Source organism: Meles meles, chromosome 2, assembly GCF_922984935.1.
Source record: "Meles meles chromosome 2, mMelMel3.1 paternal haplotype, whole genome shotgun sequence".
Taxonomy (NCBI): Eukaryota; Metazoa; Chordata; class Mammalia; order Carnivora; family Mustelidae; genus Meles; species Meles meles.
Window position 1 is genome coordinate 66,101,466 of NC_060067.1, and position 20,901 is coordinate 66,122,366.

At 53.6% G+C, this 20,901-nt stretch overlaps 1 protein-coding gene and 1 long non-coding RNA gene across 2 annotated transcripts; one reads left to right on the top strand and one right to left on the bottom strand.

Moving 5' to 3' along the window:
- Positions 1-417: 417 nt before the first annotated feature.
- Positions 418-8,566, bottom strand: GRPEL1 (GrpE like 1, mitochondrial). The gene is made up of 4 exons (XM_045997066.1): positions 8,418-8,566; positions 5,786-5,948; positions 4,506-4,587; positions 418-2,026 (listed from the first exon to the last, which is right to left on the bottom strand). Exons 1-4 carry the CDS (start codon positions 8,474-8,476, stop codon positions 1,680-1,682), a joined length of 651 nt encoding a protein of 216 aa, XP_045853022.1. The 5' UTR covers positions 8,477-8,566; the 3' UTR covers positions 418-1,679.
- Positions 8,567-8,900: 334 nt separating this feature from the next.
- LOC123937289 lies at positions 8,901-17,158 on the top strand. Its single transcript, XR_006817448.1, has 3 exons — positions 8,901-9,313; positions 12,010-12,117; positions 12,208-17,158. It is a non-coding gene; the product is annotated as an uncharacterized LOC123937289 (long non-coding RNA).
- The last annotated feature ends 3,743 nt before the right edge of the window (positions 17,159-20,901 follow it).

Here is a 20,901-nt window from a genome sequence, read left to right on the forward strand (position 1 = left end):
AGGAGCAAATGGTGCCGCCCAGTTGGTCGTGTCTGGCCTGCAGTCCTACACCCCTAGGCCCTGGGCAGGTCTCACCTCCAGTGTAGAGAGGCGCTTCCCTATTAGGGGCGATGAAGGGTGATGGGAACCCACAGCAGAGCCACAGCCCATCCCCACAGTCTCCTGGGGTGCAGCCCCCTCAGTGGTCGTGACCCAGCTGACAAGGGAGGGGCTACACACACGTGTAGAAATTCGTTTGAAAATTCCTCATGTGGCTTTAGGTTTATAGAAGTTCCAGGAAGGTGATGCAAGACCCTTGCAGAGCTCTGACCCCAGTGGGTTTTTTCAGTGCACTACACTGCCTGTGGTTCTGGGGTGAGTTTGTGACCAACAAACTTATTAAGACTGCTTCATAGAAAAGAGAAAAATACTTTGAAATAGTATAAATTAAATTTTTAATTATGGGAATACTACCTACATCTTTTAAAAATTACAAGCAAAGTCAACCGCCCCACCTTTCTTACATAGTAAATTAATAAATAGTGTTGAGCTTCGGTCCTAGACATACCTCTCTGCAGCAGACAGTGGGAGGCTGGATTTTGTCTGGTCTGTAACCGCTCACTCTCAACACCCCGTGTGAATGAGCAACGGAGAGGCCTACGGAGTGGTGCAGACCCGTCCCCAGTCCCCTTCCCAGGGCTGTGGATGGCAACATCTGCCCCCAGCCAACGCCCCGTTCCTCCTGCTCTCCCTTCCCATGGGCATGTGGCATGTCTGAGTGTCAAGCACAAGGCTTCGGGATTTGAGCCGAGAGCGGGAAAGCGGAATCCTGCTCAGTGTAGGTGGGTCTCCTCCACCAAAGTACACAAAACAGTTTCCAGAAAGTAGGAAAATAAACACATTAGGGCTTTAATCCTCTTAAATAAAATTTGAAAATTAAACATTGACATTTAAAATGTACGAAGCATGCAATCCTCGGATTCTGAGCAAGTCCGTCTTTCTAGGGAAAAGACCTTCAGGTCATCAGTAAGTGGCTACTAGAGATCTGAATATTTCTGCAAATAGATGAACAAAAGGGCAAAAGTGACTGATTTTGTCAAATTCAGTAACGGGCAAAATAAGCTGGTGAGACCTGTTCAGGCACATGTGCTCACTTCCCATCTCCAGAAGGAAGCCAGAAGTCGGGTATTTTCGTTGCTAGACTGTAACGAATTACAAATGAGCTTGTATGTTCTTCAGTGAGGGCATGGCGAAACTTTTCTGAGCAGAAAAACACGCTCAAGCTCTCGCCTTCCCTTCTGCACAGGAAGGTTCAGGCTGAGTGCCCAGGACCCGGTGAGCCACAGCGCGCAGCCCAAGTGGGGTTCCTGAAGGCATCAACTCATTTACGGTACCTGGGCGTCGCTAGGCTTTCACCAGCTAGAGCATGATTCGTGACCCTCTAGGGTTGTCGTATCCCGCCGGCCTGTTCTCTAAGCATGTGGAGCGATTAAAGGTGTATTAAAAATCAACGAATAGACTCCCGAATTAAAGTTCATTCACGCATCTGTGCAACCGGCTTCATTTTCTGTTTAGCCACTGGTTACTAAAGCTTTCCAACAAGGACAGGGAAAGGGTCAAAGGTAGTCACAAAGATGAACCAGCCTTTCAAGAGCTACAGCAGGGGATCGCAAAGAACCCACGGGAGCCCCACAAGGCCACTAAGCTGCCTTCACCACCCCCACCAGCGCGGGTCTCAGGGTGCGCCCGTGCAGCTTGTACCCCACTTTGCTGACCAGCGCCACCGTGCCGGGCTCCTTGCCCTCCACTGGCGTGTGGAACAGGGCCTCGTGCTCGTAGGGGTCGAACCTGGCACCCACGGGGTTCAGCCGCAGCAAGCCGTGTTTGGTGAACACCTTCTGGATCTGGACCTCTGTCATCAGGAGCCCCTCGTAGAGGTTCTTGAGGTGAGGATTGTCGTCTCTGACCTCCTCCTTCGGGACACTCTGTGTCGCCTTCTCCAAGATATCTGCGACCTCCAGCAAGTCCTTACAGAAGCCCTGGATGCCTAAACGAAGGAAAGGACACTGTCACCTGCACCCCCATTGCCATGGGGCACCCCAAGGGCTGGAAGCCCGCCGGCTGCGCGCACAGCCTCCCCAACGGTAACCTTTCAAACCATTCACTTGTCCTTGGATTCCAATGGCGTGTTAAAAAACAAAACCCTCACCCCCCCCCCAACTTCTGGGTTTAGACAAGAACTCGTTAGGCACGAAGATAAACAGCTCTCGAGGCACAGAATCATCTCCCCATCAGCCCTCCCCTGGGCTAAGGAACTGTGCTTGCCACCCAACAGAACACCGCACCCCGCACACGTGAGGCCAGGGAGGGGCTGCCGCGCTGAGTTCCCAGGACACACCTGAGCCTTAACCCAATCTAACAAAAGAAATCACGGTAGGAGAAAAGTCCCTCAAAATTCAAGGCAGCGTATTACATCGAATTGTTTGTGGTTTCAAGAGAGTGCTTCAGATGCTGAATGGAAGTCTGGGCGTGACCGGACACAAGGGCACCAGCCGCTCCCCACTCCCACCCCCACAGGAGGCAGCGCCTGTAGGCAACTTCTTCTCACAACACTTTCCCCTCCTGCTGGAAAATGAAATAAAAAACTATCTGCTAAAAACACAGTGTCTATCACAGATTAAGCTTGTGCTGATTCTTGCAGAGCGGTCTGCCCTCAGGGAACATAGAGACAAGGCATCCAAGAACCACCAGTGACAAATAAAATTACAGGTTCCACCTCCAATAGGGAGCTTTCCTCGGTGCCGAGGAACAATTATACTAAGGGACTTCAAAGAGACTGGAGAGTCAGAGGAGAGGTCTGTGAACCAAGACCTCAAGAGTTATCCAAACGTTCAAGGACTGACGGGCAGCCAGAGCACAGAAGAGGCAGACCCAGGCGAGCTGAAGGTTCCAGATGGGGCAGCCAAATGGGTGGATGGTGTGGTCACACTGTCAGGGTATCTGGCACAGAAGCGGTGGTTCGAGCTACGGACTGCCCCGAAAGGGTAAGGAGCTCAGTAAATGGAGTCTAATGAGATTTTGGGGTTCTCAGTGCAGGTGGAAATTACGTTTATGCTTAATCTATGAGATGTGCAATAGTATTATGTGTAAAACACACATACCTTAAAAAATACATTGTGCTAAAAAATAAAAAATGCTAACCATCTGAGATTCCAGCGAGGTGTGGTCACAGGCCACGACAAACACAGTGACAGTGAAGTGTTGGAACTGCTGTGAGAATCACTGAAATGTGACAGAGACAGGAAGTGAGCAGATGCTGGTGGAAAAACGCTTACGTGACAGAGCGTTGCCATAAACCTTCAACTGGCAAAAAACCGCATCATCCGTGAAGCGCGGTAAAGTGAGGAATGACTGTATCTTATCACTTTGGCCCAGGGTGCGGTGGTGTGAGCGCCAAAGCTGGCCAGGATCCATGCAGGTAAATGGACAGCCAGGAGGCCAGCCACTCAGTGTCCTTAGGACGGGAGAAGAGAACTTGATTCCTGCCCTTAATAAGCACCGGGCAAGATCACAGACAGGATCACTTAGCAGAATGAGGAAGGACAGCACAGATAAAGGGAAAATGGAGTTTAAAGCACCCGTGAGACACCCAGGTGAAGTGGCGGGGTAAACGAAAGGACACATAGGACCAGAGCTCCGAATAAACATCTGAGCCACAAAGAACCTGTGCGTGGGCCCGCGGGAGGGTGAGATGCGCAGGGAGGATGTCAAGAGGAGGGGAGGCCTGACCCTAATCCCTGAAGGACCCAGACTTCTGGTGGCCAGGCAGATGAGAAGCCAACGAAGGGCATTACCAGGAAGAGGAATAAGCAGAATTTCAAGAGACTGTTAGCTGCTGCCTGTGGACGAGACTGGTTTCCACCAGGCCATGCACCTGCCTTCTGTCCTTGAGCAGAGCAGCTCATGTCTGTGAGCCCAAGGTGGCTCTTCCAGAAGGCGGGGGAATGATGCCTGCCAGTCTATATAGAAGGTCCCACAAGTGCACAAACTGTACTGACATTAGCGGACACCAGTCGGGGGCACTGGCCTCAGCATGGCCACCATGACTTCCCACGCTTGTGAAGCCTCAATGATCTCACATGTAAAATGCAAAGGACAGTGACAAAAACATCCCAATGCTGACAGTGCAGATAGCACCTTCGATCTCTGGCCTGTGTGACTGCTGAGGGAGCCATGGAAATGCCCAACCGGAGGCTGGCCTGTGGGAACCATATGCAGGCTCAGATGGCCTCAGGTTAACAGAGGTCCATGTGGGGATAGCAATGCACACACACTCCTCACCAAAAGAGTGACACCTGCCATCCTAAGTGCGGGTCACAGCTGCAGCTTCGGCTCCTTGTGGACTCCTCCCCGCTGGAGGGAACGTGCCCGGTGCCACCCCCTGCCCCCACATACCTCCCCATCCTGGCCCCCCACCCGCCTGCCCTGTACTTTTCTAGATCAGTGCAAGCAGTGTCAAAAGTTACCATATAATTTTGCCTCCTCCACCAATTTCTGGCTCCTCTGCCTCAAGTTCTCGGTGTCTGCCAAAGCTCGCTTATACTTTTCCTAAAACAAAAAAAAAAGGGCAAAGAGGAAATGCGTACGAATAGAAAGGGAACAGATTAGTAAGAAAACAAATGTGATACAAACAAATTCCGAGTCAAAGTACAAGTAACACGTGTCATTATGTCTGTCATTTTAGAGAGCCGGCAGCGCCGCTTCCTGAGCAGAAAAAAGGTCCACGCGTGTCACCATTTCCAAGGAACGACGTCAAGGGGTCATGAATTTGTACAGCCCCCAGTGAGCAGCTGGATAAGGATGAGGAAAAGTCTCACAGTTTTACGGTCTCATCGCCCCTCTAGGATGGCCTGCTCACTCGCACAGAATTTCCAACTTCAGGGAATCCCGGAACACTGGTTGGGGCGGATGCACCCAGAGCCCACAGCTCCGGGAGGGGTTGAGAACCACCAGCCCACCGAGTGGAGAAAACCCCATTCGTGAACCTCATCTTTCAACTTCTGCCCAATGGCCCCATCCCAACACTGACTGGGTACCAATCAGCAAGTGCTGCGCCCTCTGTATTTCTCACCAACTGTCCTGCCAGGCCGCGTATCTGCGCACTTCAGCTCCAGGGCCTCTGCCCTCCACCCGTCCTCCAGTTACAGGTGATTCTAGAACAAGGCTCCCAAGGCTCAAACCTGGGTTCTACCGATCAGTAGATAAGCAACCTGGGGAAAGTTACCCAACCTTCCCATGCCTCAGTTTCCTCATCTGTAACCGGGGCTCTAACAGGTGACCCATGGGTGTTGAAACAGAGCCAGCAGAGTGTCTGATAGAATCGTGTTTTCAATTCTTAAAGAACCTGATTTGTGCCACCTACGCCTTTTCACGTGGAGCAATGATCTGTCCTTCCAACTAGTTCACCAAACTCCTCCCTCCCTGGGAGCGCACCGCAGAACCCGCCTCTGGCCCCGGCCTTTGCCTTCCTGTCAGGCCCTGCGTAAGTGCCAGGTGCGCGTTGCTCACTTGTAAAGACCGCCTCACATCTTAACTCGGTATCGTCTATGCAGCATATAAGAGGATTCTCATGACGGAACCAGAGCCACAGAGAATTTGAGTTCTAGTCCTTTCTTCAGCGGCCACTTGCTGCAGGAGCCGACCGTAGTTTTTGGAAAATGACCCCCCTCCTCTGGCCAGAGGTTCTCTGGAGAACCCCACCTGAGCTCAAGAGATCACACTTCCCACAAGAGCCGCATGACCTTACCACAGTCTCTTTCAGCTGCTCTTCTAGCTTGACCTTCTCGTCCAGGAGTATCTTCTCTGGGGAAGGAGTATCTGTCTTCTGTTCATTCTGACCCACGTCCTCTTCCAGGTTCTGGCCACTGTTCTTCTGTTTTGTAGCTGTGCACAGCAGCCGAGGAGATGGTCTAAGGCAAATGCATAACACTGGGAATTAAGACTGGACTTTTGGCTTAAAAGTCTGATGTATCAGTTTAGAAACTTGAATTTAAAACTATTTGCTACTGACCTGTAAGGGGCAATGAATTTATCTTAGATCTAATAAAACCAGACAGTATATTATGTACAGAAGGTGCTAATTTACATACAACCTTCTGTGTGTAAACTAGTTTGTCAATGTACCAAGGCCATGGAACTAACCTCTTCTTCCCGTTCCAAACACCTCCTTCTGAGGTATGGTCATCCACACCCATCACATATTGAGGGAGTAGCTACTAGGAGAAGTGAGGTCCCGTGCTGATGCTGAGGACAAGGACAGACTGGGAAGAAATCCTGCCCACAGAGTACTTCCTGTCAAAGAAGGCATCTACAGACAAAGTATTATAATTCTGGGTTTAAAAGTGATAAAGAAGGAATCATGCTTTAGGAGGCTCAGAGTAGAATGTTTATAACTTTGGGGAAATGGAAGACGATGAAAGGCTTTGTACAGACGGGCTCTGAAGGACAGGTAAGTTACACATAAGGAGTCCACACTGGAGATAGGAAAGCAGGGGGATATATAGAGGGAAACAAGGAGCTCTAAACCCAGTACTGAAAGTACTCAAAACCTTATCCAATCTGATCCTCACATGAAAAAGGTTAAGTGATAAGCCCAAGGTCACAAAGTTACTGATGAATGGCAGAATGGTCTTAAACTGAGACTTCTTCACCAGGACGAGATTTCTCCTCTAAGCTTAAAACTCAGATTTCTTCTAAGAGGAGTTCTTCTTCTTCTTCTTTTTTTTTTTTTAAGATTTATTTGACAGAAAGAGTGACAGTGAGAGAAGGAACACAAGCAGGGGATGGGAGAGGGAGAAGCAGTCTCCCCGAAGAGCAGGGAGCCTGATCTGGGACTTGATCCCAGGACTCTGGGATCATGACCCGAGCCGCAGGCAGACGCTTAGGGACTGAGCCACCCAGGCACCCTGCTAAGAGTTCTTCTTAATGGTGCCACATTTCAATCTGAAAATAAAGTACAATCTTCTTCCCAGAATGAAGGGAACTGCCTCAAAGAACAGGAGAGCTATCAGTACACAGACTATGTGTACAAGAATGTTTATGGAAACACAATACAGCAACAAGCTGGGGACACTGCTGAATACACTGTCACTTCCACAATCTGGAATATTTCTGTGGCTGTGAAAAAGAATGTCAAACTCTCACCTCTGGGATACACTACAAATGTACTGGGAGGTACAAAATGCAACTTAGAGAATAGGCAAAACATGAAGCCTCTTCTGCCAGGACAAACCAGAAATACTGTGTATGTATACCTGTGTCTTAGGCCTGGAGAAGAATGGAATGATCCATTAGTCTGTGGAGTGGAGTGCATTAAGCCTTTTATTGTATTTTATTTCTGTGATTTAAAGAAGCTGGTAATTTAACAACTGCATATGCTGTTGTGAGGCCAGTCTTCTTTCTCAGCAGTGCTGATTCCTGGATATGACAGTCACAGCCTCTGTACCTATTCTGCTGCTCAGCCACGAGGGGATGCAGCAGGGCAGTCAGAGCTTAGCCCCCTCTCAGAGTTAGGACTAGGACTCCACCTGACTCCCCGTTTGAGCCTCTTTCCACAATTAGCCAGTTCTCAAGTACAGAAATTACTGCTACCTTTGTGACTGCTTTCCAATTAATTCAGATACAAAACCACAGACTACCTGAGCAACCCCGGGAATGCGGGTGCTCAAGGCTCTGTCCGCATGTGTTGCTTTCTGTAATTTCCGAGGCTGGCAATCACAGGGTGACCCCAACCACCGGAGGTCATCCTCGCCCCACCCGCCGGGTCTCCCGGTCCACGCGAGCAAGCGCGTCCGAAGAGAAGTCCAGCTCCGGCTCCGCCCGGGTGCTACCCAACGTTTGGCCCGAGCAGCTCCTCCGTGAAGTACACGGTTCGGAGCCGTTCCTCCGGCAAAGGCAACCCTAAGACTTGCCAAATTACCTTTCCAGCTAGGACTTCGAATGGCAGAGGCCGCCGGCTAAAAGAACAAACAGGGGGAGGGCCCTGGACGGTCCACCTAAACTGCTCCCAGGGCGGGGCGGCTCTCGCCGCGCTTCTGGCCTGCACTCCGAAAGGAAACCGGCCGAGGTTCGGGACGAGCCCGAATGCCCGGCGGACCGAGCCTGGCGCTGCCCGAGCACGCGCACCCGTTGCCGCGCGCGACCTGGACTTGGGCTGACCGCCAGATCCCCGGCGCGAGGGCGCGGGGGCCGGTATGCGGGGCCGCTCAGCCCCAGCATAGGGCCAGGCCCGGGGCGGGGGGTCCGCGTGCCGCGTCGGCGAACCGCGGGACCCACGACGCCCCTCTCCGGGCCGGACCCCCGGCGCGGCCTCGGTCTGAGTGGAAGCCGCACTGAGGACAACGTCCTTCTTCCGCCACGGGCAGCCGAGCGCGCCTTACCTGAGAGACAGGTAAGCTGGGAGACTTTGCCGCGCCAGCCTCACACACCGAGCCGCCATGACTGCCGCCGCCGCCGCCGCCACTGCGCACGCACTGGGCACGCGCTTAGACCGGTGGCCCGCCCCCTTGGGGGCGTGGCCACTCGCGCTGACTCTTTGCCTCCGTCCCCGCCCACCCACTACCCTTCAGCCAGTCCGTAACCGCTTCTCCTCTGATGGACAGAAATAGTAACCAATACTATGGGCCGCTTCAGAGCACTCTCCGCCAACCGCTCCCCTCGGCCGCGGCTCTCAGCTCTTTCCCTCCTGGTGGGCGGGGTCGGAGGCTTCCGGGGCTCGGAAGGTGAGGAGGTGAAAGGTGAAGGGAACCGTGGGCGGAGACGCTCGCGAGCGGGGCACAGTCCAGGAAGAACCAATGGGGACGAAGCGTGGGGGAGGGCGGGGCGACGGAAGTGCGGCTCTCGGCCCGGGAGACTCGCGTCCGGCCGACCCGTCGGCGCTTGCGCCGAGTTTCGCTGTGGGAGTGCGCCTGGCACTCTGCGTATGCGGGCTGGGGCGGTGCGGTCTCTCCGGACGCCGGACGCGGTGAGAGGCCGTGTGCGGGGTCGAGTCCGTGGTGGGGACCGAGGGGGTCTCCTGTCAGAGCCGGGGCGAGAACCCAGGGGCGAAATGGGCCCGTGTGGACGCTGGAGGGTGAATGGAGACGCGTGCCGACACTGGTACTCTGCGCTGTGCCCTCGCTTCTCCGAGTAAAAAACACACATTGTGGCGACGAGCTCGGCGCCTGGAGGGCTCTGGGGACACAGCTGAAGGTCATGAGCCCATGTGGCAACGGCCACTGCTGCTCGATCACAGGCCCCGAGGCCGAGGTACTAACCCTCGGCTGCCGTCCGTCCGGTAAGGGCCCCGGAGCTCTGACCCGGCTCCTGCTCCAGCGCGTCTGGCCGCAACCCTGTGGGCCCCTCGCCGCCCGGGCTGCAGGGGCTGGAGCTGTGGCCTCCGCGAGGGGCAGGGCTGCCCGCACGTCACGTCGGGGAGGATTAGCTCTTCTCCGCGCGCAGCAGAAGTAGTGACGGTGATGAACGGTGATGAGTAGTCTGTGACACCTGCAGGGGGAGGCCAGCCGCCAGATCCGGGATGGGGGCTGTTCTGGGGGAGAATGACCCAGTGTATTAATTAGTTAAGGGGCTGGAGGAAAAGAAAAGAAGTAGGACTGTCTGATAATTAAAGCTTAAAAGACGCAATTAAGTGGATGTGAGGACCTTATGTGGATCATGATGGAAAAAACCAACTGCACAAAAGACATTTGTGACACGGGAAGTTTGGATACAACAGAATAGTAAAGGAGGTCGTGACGCTTGTTACAGAGAGAGAACGGCGTGGTGGTTAGGTCAAAATGCCCCATTTGTTGAAGGGTGCAAACGGAGTATTTACACTATATTGCCATAGTGTTTGGAATTTGCCTTACAAATACTCTTGTAAAAAATAAAAAGATGGGGCGCCTGGGTGGCTCAGTGGATTAAGCCGCTGCCTTCGGCTCAGGTCATGATCTCAGGGTCTTGGGATCGAGCCCCTCATCGGGCTCTCTGCTCTGCAGGGAGCCTGCTTCCCTTCCTCTCTCTCTGCCTGCCTCTCTGCCTACTTGTGACCTCTCTCTCTGTCAAATAAATAAATAAAATCTTTAAAAAAATAAATAAATAAAAAGATAGGAGAAAATGGCAAAATGTTGAAAATGGTTGAGGCTGGATGGTGAATACCGTCCAAATTACAACTCTTCTTTTGTATATTTGAAATTTCCTTTAATAAAATGTAGCATGATAATGCCCTTTTCCTCACTGGCCTTGGGCAAGCCACAATCCTTGATCTGCTCACCTGTAAAACTGAGATCATTTCTTTAAAAAGATTTTTTAATTTTTTGTTGGAGAGAGAAGCAGCATACAAGCAGGGGAAGAGGCAGAAGGAGAAGGAGAAACAGGCTCCCTGCTGAGCAGCGAGCCCTATGTGGAGCTCAATCCCAGGACACTGGGACCATGACCTGAGCCAAAGGGACCCGCTTAACCGACTGAGCCACCCAGGCGCCCCCAAACTGGGATCATATTTATTGTGAAGTTTAAAAAACAAATACTCATTTTTTAACATATTTGGGCTCAGAGGGAGTCCGGGCACCCCAAATAGCTTACAATGCAGCATGAGGACAGTCAGGAGAGAGTTATAGCCACCAGGTCCCGAGACAGAGACGAACTCGTCACAATGCGAGACCACGCTGGGGACAGTGAACCACCAGTTGGTCCAGGCTTGCCCAGAAGCCATACTCCTGACCAGTGTCCCACCCCTTGCAAGCTCCCTGAACAGGGATCTGCCTGTGCTGCCACCTCGTGGCCACACTGGAAACTTCCAAAAGGGAGCTGGGGTGTCCCATACGAAAGGGTCATTTTGCCACTGCTCTTGGGAACCTGCTCAGGTAGTTAGTTCCTTGAGATCTTCATGAACTTGGTGCAAGTCCTCTCCACATGGAGAGGAAGCTGCTTGTATGGGAAGACTCCTGGATCATCCCACTGAACATACTTTACAAAGGGTGTGGGTGGCCCTAGGTGGGGATGCAGAAAAAGCAAGCTCAACAATGCATGGTGCCCCTGACAAGGAGGGGGTGACGTTTAAGAAGGTGTCCCTGGATGAAGGTTGTGCACATGGCTCAAAGGCATGTGGGCCATGGGTCTGACCCTCCTAACAGCTGAGTGCTGGTGGCTGCCAGGCTCTGGGTGGATGTCCTTTGGGGTCAGCACACAATAAGGTGATGAAGGGCCAGAGCCCCGCCAGGTTAGGTGACTTGTTCAAGGTCATGAAGGTGGAAAAAGGCAGAACTTTCCCTTGTTTTCCTCAACTAATCTCAGCTTCCACCTGACGGTCAGAGGGGAAACCAGCAGCTGTGTCTATCTCCTCAGAGTGTTGGCTGCCGCCCCAAACTGCATTATTATTGTCCCTCAGCGCAGATGTGGGTTTTCCTCCTTTAATCCAACTCTGAAATAAGCCAATTAAAAATATGGGAGGGGCGTCTGGATGGCTCAGTTGGTTAAATGTCCAACTCTCGATTTCAGCTCCGGTCATGATCTCAGGATTGTGGGATCGAGTCCTGCATCGGGCTCCTCACTGAGCATGGAGTCTGCTTAAGGTTCTCTCTTTCCCTCTCCTTCTGCCCTTCCTCTGCTTTCCCTCTCTCTCTCTCTCTAAAAAGGAGGGGGCATAATGGATGTGGTAGACAGAATTCTAAAGCTGGGCCTCAAGATACCCATCATCTGATTATCCAATCCAACACAAATCCCAGTGCTGATCTGAAGGCACTTTGCAGTTGTAATGAAAAGCCCAAGGCAGTTGGCCTTCATGGAGATTATCCGCTGGGCTTGACCTTGGTGAGCGGAGAGGGTCCTCGAACAAGCCACCTCAGAGAGCTTCCAAGCATGAGAACATGGCCACAGCCACTTTGGAGATGGAAGGGTTGTGGGAGAGGGATGGCAGTGTGTGGCCTCCGGGAGCAGAGGGCGGCCTTTAGCTGATGGTCAGCAAGGAAATGAAGATCTCCGACTTGCTGTTCCCAGGAGCCGGACTCCACCAGCAACGTAAAGGAGCCCCCTGGAAGCCCAGCCTGCCGGCACCTGCCACTGTGAGACCTGGAGGGGCACTGAGATCCCGAAGAATCCCGTGAGGTGGGCCTTACATTTACTGGCTTTATTGGATCATGTTTTGGATCTCAGCACATGGAATAGATTGATCCTAGCCCTTGCTCCCTTTTTCAGCACCACCGCTCACTCTTGGCCCACTTTGGATTGTTCCTTTGTTTGGTGGCCGACTCATCCACCAAGGGGAAACCAGGGTTCCAGGCTGGAAGACTTGCCTGGATGAGGGACCTGATGTCTAGCAGCAGATCTCACCACAACTCATCTCTGGCACACTGGCTCCAAGCAGAAATGATATTCTTGGTAAGAAAATGCCACCAGAAGGGGCCACAGATGTTTCTGTTGAAATTACCTTCTGCAAAAAGAGTCCCATCCGTTGCACAGGGAGACATGAATACAGCAGAACTCACAGCATGTCCCTGAGAACTTTGGAAAGACAGCGGTTAGAACCAGCTGTTCCAGGTGCGGTCAAGGGCCCTCCATGGGCGCAGTCTTCTCTTCCCGCAGAGCTGGGAAGACAGTGGCCTTGGCTTGCCCGAAGGATGGGGAAGCAGGAAGGAGGCGGCAAGCCCCTTGCACCCTGGGGAGAGCTTCTTATGAAGCCTGTGGACATGAGAGATAATTTGAATCTAAGGCTGATTAAATTGTTCCCCACCAGCCCCCTGCGTTTCGAGCCCTCCTGTGTGTTGGTAGAAGTCATCATCAGCCAGAAAAAAGTCAGAACCATGAAAAGCGCTGTGGAAGAGGATTGGCAGGAGAGATGGTTTCTCATTAGAAAACTAATGGAGATTATTACAGAGGCATTGGAGGGCACGAACGGTAGGGAACCCCTGGCGCATCAGCCTTCCCCTACCTTCTGCAGCTCTCGAATCCCTATGATGAAGCTGGGTTCTTTGTCTTTCCTTGGCTCTGCGCTTGGATGGGTCCCGAGCCCAGAACCAGAGCCAGAGGCATCTCGAGGTGATGGCTGTGATCCTGCAAGGCCGCAGTGAACAGGGGTGAGGTGGGGCTCTCCCCTGAGTGATGAGGCTAGGGACACTCGTGGTATCATGAGGAGCATGTGGCTGTGCTGTCCATCCCCCAGATGGTGACCTGTAGCCACCGGAAGCAGTGGTTGCCCCTGCTGTCATGCCTAAGCCCTCCTGGGGTCAGGGAACCAAGCAACGGTTGTCGAAGCCAAAAACGCTAATTTCCCCCTATGCAAACGTCCAGGGGACGACAGTCCACAGCTCCCAGGCTGGCTCTGTGGTCCCAGGTTATCAGGGGCTGAGACCTCTTCCCACATGGGGCTCTGCCCTCCCCAGGTGGTGGCGCTCGCCCTCACTATGAAGACGGAGCTCCGGCCATCACAGCAGCATCTCCAACATTCAACCCACAGAGCTGGGGGAAGGAAAAAGCCACACTGTAGCAATCTTCAGGGAAGTTCTGTGCAGGGGGGCTGTGAGCTGGGAAGCGGGGTCACTGTGTGCCCAGCCTGCCATTCCACCCCTTCACATTCTGTTCTGCCCTGGCCTCCACCTGCATTCACCAATTGGACTGCTTTTCCCTTAGATGTGAAAACTTGGAACACCTTCTCCAAAGGGAGTTTCCAAAACGAAAGATGTTCCTTCCAGAGACAAAGCCAGTGATCTGAGACCATAGGAAAGCATACTGGAGCTTGGCCACTGCCGGGGACCCTGGGAAGGTGACCAGCCACGCCTCTGCCAGGTGAATCCCCTCTCCTGCTGCAGCTCTGTCTGCCCACACGCTGAGCCGCAAAACAGCATCTGAGGATCTCTACTTGGTGCTACAGATGGCTGGTGCTGAGCTTTGTTTCTGGAACAAGCAGCATCTGAGTAGGAAGCAAATGCACTTCAGTCCGGAATCTGCTCCAAAATTGGGTTTCAAAACATGCATAATGTTTTCAAGAGGTTTTTCAGGATGACTCCTGTTGCTGGTGCTGCTGGTGATGTGGGGAGTGGACCTGCTTTGCTTGTCCTCTCTCAGGACCTTGTCTGGAGTCCCTGCCCACCTCGTTCCAGGGGACCGACCAGCAGAGACACAGGAAGTGGGGCTGGAGACACAGATCCCCATCCCAGAGCCTAAATCCTCCCCCGGAAGACCTTTTTTCACTCCTGAGGCACGCCAGCACCCATCCCCGCTCGAGGAACCAAGTTCAGAGTGGCTCTGTTTGCTTACGTTGCTTTGTGTTGGTCTTCTGTCACTTACCGCTAAGGTTGTCACCACAGTGTCCCTTCCTAGTCACGTCAGGGACAGACATCACCGTAACCCCAGTGGACAGAGAAGGGGCCTGCTTGGCGTCCAGGGTCCGGGTCCTACCCTCTCACGCTCTGGACCTCAAACCCTTTGCAGCACCCACTGTTCCAACCTCCAGGAAGTCCTTCGTGGCCCTAGCACTGTGGCTGTTTTGCCACCACCTTGATGATGAACGCGGGGCCCAGGCTTAAGTCAGAGCTGTGTCTGTGTGTCTGCATGTCTGTGTGTGTTCTGGCTCTGGGACCCTCAATCTCCGTGTTGTTTCACTTTCAGATACAACAGACATCTGACCCCCACTGTGATTTTTGCTGTCCCTGTCTCCCCAGGGTCCTTTCCCCAATGTGCTCGTGCTGGGCTTTTATTCCAGCGGAGTCTAGGGGGCACTCAGACAGTGTGAGCGAGTCCTAATGTCCGTCTGACCATGAGACTGTGGGCCTCCCGGATGCAAAACCTCCAGCCCACCCCCAACCACGAGCACATCACTTGGGAGCATCAGGGTCTCTGTTCCCCCACCTCCCAGCGGCTCAGAGGCAGAGTGGGTGACGCCAGGCCTTGCCTTTCCTCCCCTCCCCCCGGAGAACTATTGAGTTTCCCTGAGTTTTCCTCCAGAAATCCGTGGCGGGATGTTTTGGTTTCTACCAACTTATTAGACCATCAGGTAAGATGCAAGTACGGCATCCTAAAGACTTCTGAAAGTCAGCGTTTCTGGGTGAGAAATGGTTCCTGGGGGTCTTTCCCCGAAGGCATCGAGAGTAGGAACCCGGAGACGTCTGGACGCTCATGTCCGTGACAGCACTGTCCCCAGAAGCCAAGAGGTCAAAAGTGGTCCTCAGGCCCTCAGATGGAGGGACAGACACACAGTGTGGCCCATCTGTGCAACGCGATGTCATTCAGCCTTAACAAGGAAGAAGATTCCGACACCTGCTGCAACGTGGATGAGACTTGAAAACCTTGTTCTCCATGAAATAAGCCAGGCAACAAAAGGTTTGGATTGGGATACAGGGTCTCTACAGGGTAATTAAGATAAAATGAGGTCATCCGGGTGGGCCTGGGCTGCCATCCAGGTGTCCGTACAGAGAGAGGCCATTTGGACACAAAGGTGCACGGGGAGATGCAGAGATCTGTAGCCTGTCTCTGAGCCAGAGAGAGCAGAGATGCTGGTAAACCCTGGAGGCTGGGGGAGAGGCAGGGAACAGATTCTCCGCCAGGGCCCCAGAAGGAGCCAACCCTGCCGAGACCTTGACCTTGGGCTGCCAGCCTCCAGAACTATGAGACTGTAAATTCCTATTGTGTAAGCAAGCCAGTCCGTGGTGCCCTGTTACATCCCTAGGAAACTCAGATGGTGGCTGGCTTACAACAACAGACATGATTTCTTGTTGCTACATCTGTGTTCAAAATTCTCTCTTCCTTGAAGGGCACCTGGTCGTATCAGAGTAGAGCCCTCTCGACTCCATTATGGCCTCAGCTTCACTAATTACATCTGCAAAGACTTCATTCCCACAAAGGTCCCATTGACAGGCCCTGGGGTTTAGGATATCAACATGCCTTTCGAGGGGATACCCCTTAACCCCTGACAGTCTGCCCTCTGGTCCCCCAAATTCATGTCTTTCTCAGAGGCAAAGTACATTCACATTATCCTGAGAGGCCCCCAAAGTCTTAACAATTCCAGCATTGAAATACTATCAGGTCGGACTCAGATCTTGATTCTTCTCTGTGTCTGAGGCCTGCACGGGGGACACACTCAGGGAACTCGGGGAACATTGGACAGGATCCCTGAGGCTGGAGGGAAGCCCAAGACAGAAACTCGTGATCAGAATAAAAGGCCTACCATCAAGATGCTCATAACACTGTTTTGTGATTATTTACCTAAAGAGACCTGAAAAACCTCATGAGATTGCATTTTTTTAAAACAAAGGGAAACTGTTTTTACTGACTTTTTTGTTTCTTTTGGCAGAGACTGCGCATCTGTCCACCAGGACAAACAGGTCTTTTGTCTTCTCAGAGCTCAGGGCCTGTCTCTTCTGGCTGGGCCTCCTCCTCTTCTCTTTCCTGACGGCTAGGTTTGCTGGTGTCCTTCCCGCTGGTCGCCCGTGGAAGGGGCCCCAAATCTCTTCTCCTTTACCGTGTGCTGTGCATGCCAAGGCAAGGCCTGGCCACTTCTTTAGGGGAACAACTAAGGAAATAGGCCATTCAAATGCAGGCTGCCATCGCAGATGGTGGGAAGGGAGGGAACAGAACGAGAAGGTTCTGGAAGGAAGAGCATGCAATGCATGCAAGGCAGTTGTTGGGGAAGCCAGCGAGAAGACGGGCTTGGAGGGGTGGATGTCCATTTCTGCCTCTACGAGATGTGCTCTCTGAAGGCGCAATGGTCTCCGTGGAAGGGGGCAGTGCCCCTGGTCTCCAGGGCAACACTCTCCTGACTCTCTGGGCCTCAGTTTCCTCATCTGTGAAACGGGATGAGGAGAACCCACGAAGACCTCACACAGTTGCTGTGGTTCATTCCGTCATGTGCCAAGCCATTCCAGGGCCCAGGTGGGTATCAGACGCGGGGAGGCCGCCATAGGAGGAAAGCAAGGCTCTCAGTCTGTGGTGAATAGCCATAGTTATCAGTGCACATTGTGCCTTTCAAGTCAAGCTTGCATCATGAACCAGGGCCTGTGGGTAGAAGGGAGGGATTTGGGACCCACATAAAGAATGTGATCACCATGGGGCGCCTGGGTGGCTCAGTGGGTTAAACCTCTGCCTTCGGCTCAGGTCATGATCCCAGGGTCCTGGGATCGAGCCCCGCATCGGGCTCACTGCTCAGCAGGGAGCCTGTTTCCTCCTCTCTCTCTCTCTGCCTACTTGTGATCTCTGTCTGTCAAATAAATAAATAAAATCTTTAAAAAAAAAATGTGATCACCGTAGGTAGTGAACTTGCTGTCAGCGGAGGAAATCAAGCAGCTGCTTGCTGCCCTGGATTACAACCAAGGTGATGCGGCTCGTGATGAGGATGTGGAGGGGTCAGGTGACAAAGGGGTCACCTGGATCGGACTCAATTCTACCCCAAAGTAGTGGGGATCTGGAGAGCCACGTGGACAGACCTCTGGAATCATCAGGAGGCAGGTAGGTTTTGCAAGGCGTGGGGGCAGGTGGCGGTGGCCTGCAGAACCCCCTGGAGGGAGAAGAGGCTGCCTTTAGGCTGGGGGAAGGCAGTCCTGGTGGCCTGGTGATTGCCTGTTGTCATGGTGGGAGGGGGTGACAGCCTCCGAGACAGTGTTCCCAGAGGGAAGGACTAAACCATGTGTTCCACTGAATGGTGGGGTCCTTGAAGGCAGGGATGGGGTCTTCTGTGTTTTTTCTGTATCCCTAACAGGAGAGGGCTGGGCTCACGTGAGGTCTTGGGCGTGGTTCTCTGTGATAGAATCATAGCTAGAACCTTGTGATGGCCAGTTTTCTGGTTCAGCGTGGCTGGGCTCAGGGATGCCGCAGAGCTGGTGGAACATTCTGGGTGCTTCTGTGAGGGCATCTCTGGAAGAGATGAGCGTTGCCAGCAGGTGTGCGCTCCCCATGTGGGGGGTTCCACCCTGTCCACTGGGGGCCGGAAGAGGACACACCGGTGTGGACAGGCGAATTTGCACTCTGCTTGAACTGAGACCTCCAACCTGTGCCCCCGCAGCGCGCACGAACCCCCAGGGTGTGCAAATCCTCAGGGACAGCTGCAGGTGGAAAGTGCTGCGGGGGGGATAGAGCTGTCGGTGGGGAATCGGGACCTGCCTTCCCAGCTGGCCCTGTCCCTGACTCACTGTGTGATGAGCACGGCGTCTGTTTCTCTCTGGCCCTGTTTCCTGTGCTCTAAACCAGGGCCCTGGCTTACATGCTGGCTGGAGCCCATTGTCGCTCTTGACAACACACGAGCGCCCGGCATGGTAGGGCAGACCCTAACCCTGGGAGGCTCTCACCTCAGTCTTCCACCCAGCCTGCCAGCCCTTCCAGGACTTAGCAGCCGATGCCACCCCCTCCTGATGTGTCCTTCTCTGGGGGAGGGACCTCTGGCCCACTCTGGCCACCCTCCTTCCTGCTCAGGGGAAGAGAGCTCATGGGGGAGGTCTGCTAGCAGGGACCCCACATTCTTCTGGCCAAGGCCTGCCCATGCTGGGGAGGCTCAGGGTTCAGTGTCTGGAGATCCACTGGCCGGCAGATAGAAACCACGTTTTCCAAAATCAACTTCCCCAACCATAAAGGGAATATTTTGGTTTGTCATTGGGGTTTTCCTGGCTTCTCTCCTTGTTCAGAACGGAGAGGAGCCATTGGCTGGCAGGGCCCCTGCGGACGTCTATCGCACAGTTCCTCCTTGCTGCCTCCAGGCTGCTCTCTGCTGCTGCCAGGATCAATGCATGTGCCAGGAAGGCTGGCCCCAGGGGCCCCTGCCCTCAGTCCCCCAGCCCCCATAAGCACACTGAACATCTTGCACACCCTCTGTTGTCTAGAGTCTCAGCCTAGAACATTCCTTCTTTTTCTCCTGAACTCCCTGCCCCCAAGTCCTTTTGCCTGGCTAATAGCTATCTTTTGACACATGCGCTAACCTGACTGTCACCTCCTCCAGGAAGCTTCCCTGGATTGCTCCCAAGCTACTTTATCCTTCCTCCATCAGGGCCCTGGCCACACTGGGAGGTCTTTGCTCTTGTCTGGGCTGAGGATGAGGGCTGGGCTTGTCTCCTCTCGGGGCTGCTGAGCTGGACAGAGTGACCAGAGATAGCAGCTGCCCTGGAAAGTCTGAAGGCACTGTTTCCCCCTCCATCCTTCCCCCATCACTGTTCCCTCCTGGTCCCTTCCTTCACTTTTCAGATTCCCCCACGCACTGGGATAGAGATAGCACTGCAAGGAGGCCTCCTTCAGGGCCCCTGACACCCCCTCCTGGAGGCCAGGCTTCTCTGTGGGCCGCCCCGCCTCCAGTTCCCTGTGTCTGCCTTGATTTACTGGACATGTCGGGCCTGCTTGCCTGGTGTCTGGCCCCGTCTGGAAGTAAGGGTCTACTTCCAGGTGATAAATGGGGCTCACTGGGCCTGGGCCCCCAGCGAGTGCTCCCGGGCCAGTCCCCTGCCACTCTGCTGTTTTCTCCGACTCTGCTGAGTTCAGCCAAGAGAGATGATTTAAATAAGTTGTCCCCGATTTTTCTTTGTTCATTTCTGGAAATATCTTGAACACACTATTTGTGTTTTGAAAAAAATCAATGCAACAAATGGCATTCAGTATGCTCCATTGCCGGGAAGGCCGGAATCCTTTCTGTCCCTGCGTTTCTATTCCTGCAGATAGAGAAGGCATCTGCGGCAGTAGGTCCCTGCAGGAGAATGCTGGAGGCCTTTGGAATTTGTCCTCACAAAGCTGGGAGGAGCAGAGGCTCCAATCATTTTTGCAAGACCAGGGGAAATATCTGTGTCCCTAGCAAAACTCTAACTTTGTGGAAACTTGTGAGATGAGCTTTGCATGCTGCTTGGGGCCCCGAGCTGAGGGCTCCACCTGGAAGGCCCAGGGCCTCCGGCCGTGCCCCTGGTGCCAGCCTGGTTTCCAGCTGCCCACACCTGCGTCTCTTTGCCCGGCCAGCTGTCTACGTGCATAGTGGCTGCGAATGGGAATCAGGCCATCCCTGGGCCCTCCCTGACCTAGCAGTTGTGTGACTCCCCAGCTCCATGCCCGGCACGGCCATGGCCCTGGCGCTGGAGGTCAGCCTGCTTCAGCCTTCAACATCTGACCATGCACGGGTGAGACCATTGGAGCAGCGGTATGTAAGGGAGAAACCTTCCCCTGGAAGACCACCTCTCCGGAGTCATCCATCACGGGCAGGGCCTGCCCCCTTTGTGGGCTCATTCCCCAGCTGGCCCCATCTACACAACTATCTTTTCTCCACCCGCTCCCTTCACACCTCTGTCCCTGGTGTCCTGACCTCCAGCCCCCTCAGACTGGCCTCCAGGGCCTTCACAGTTTATGGCGCTCTGTGTTTGCTGTCTGAGGGAAACACCCATTCCTTTTGCTTGGGTGCCTTACTCATCCTTTAAGATGTGGTTCTGGCACTACCCCCTCCAGGAAGCCCTCCTGGGCACCCCCTCTATGGGTCACGTGCCTCTTGGGCCTCCCCAGACCACAGTACTTCTCTGGCCCAGCCCCACCAATCTTCATCAATGTTGTCTTGTTGCATTTCTGTTTCTACTGGCCTGAGCTGCAGCTGCTGCTGCTTCTGTTTGTTTGTTTTAAAGATTTTATTTATTTATTTGACAGAGAGAGACACAGTGAGAGCAGGGGGAGTGGGAGAGGGAGAAGCAGGCTTTCTGCCAAGCAGGGAGCCCAATGCGGGACCCTGGGATTGTGACCTGAGCTGAAGGCAGATGCTTAATAACTGAACCACCAGGCGCCCCCGGCCTGAGCTCCTTGAGGATGGCTCTCAGCACGGAGGAGATGCCTAGTGTAGTAAGTTCTGAAGAGAACAGATGGTGGATAGCTGGATGGATGGATGGACGGATGAATGGATGGGCGGACAGCGAATGGATAAATGATGGCTGAGTAGTTGGTGGATGGAAGGGT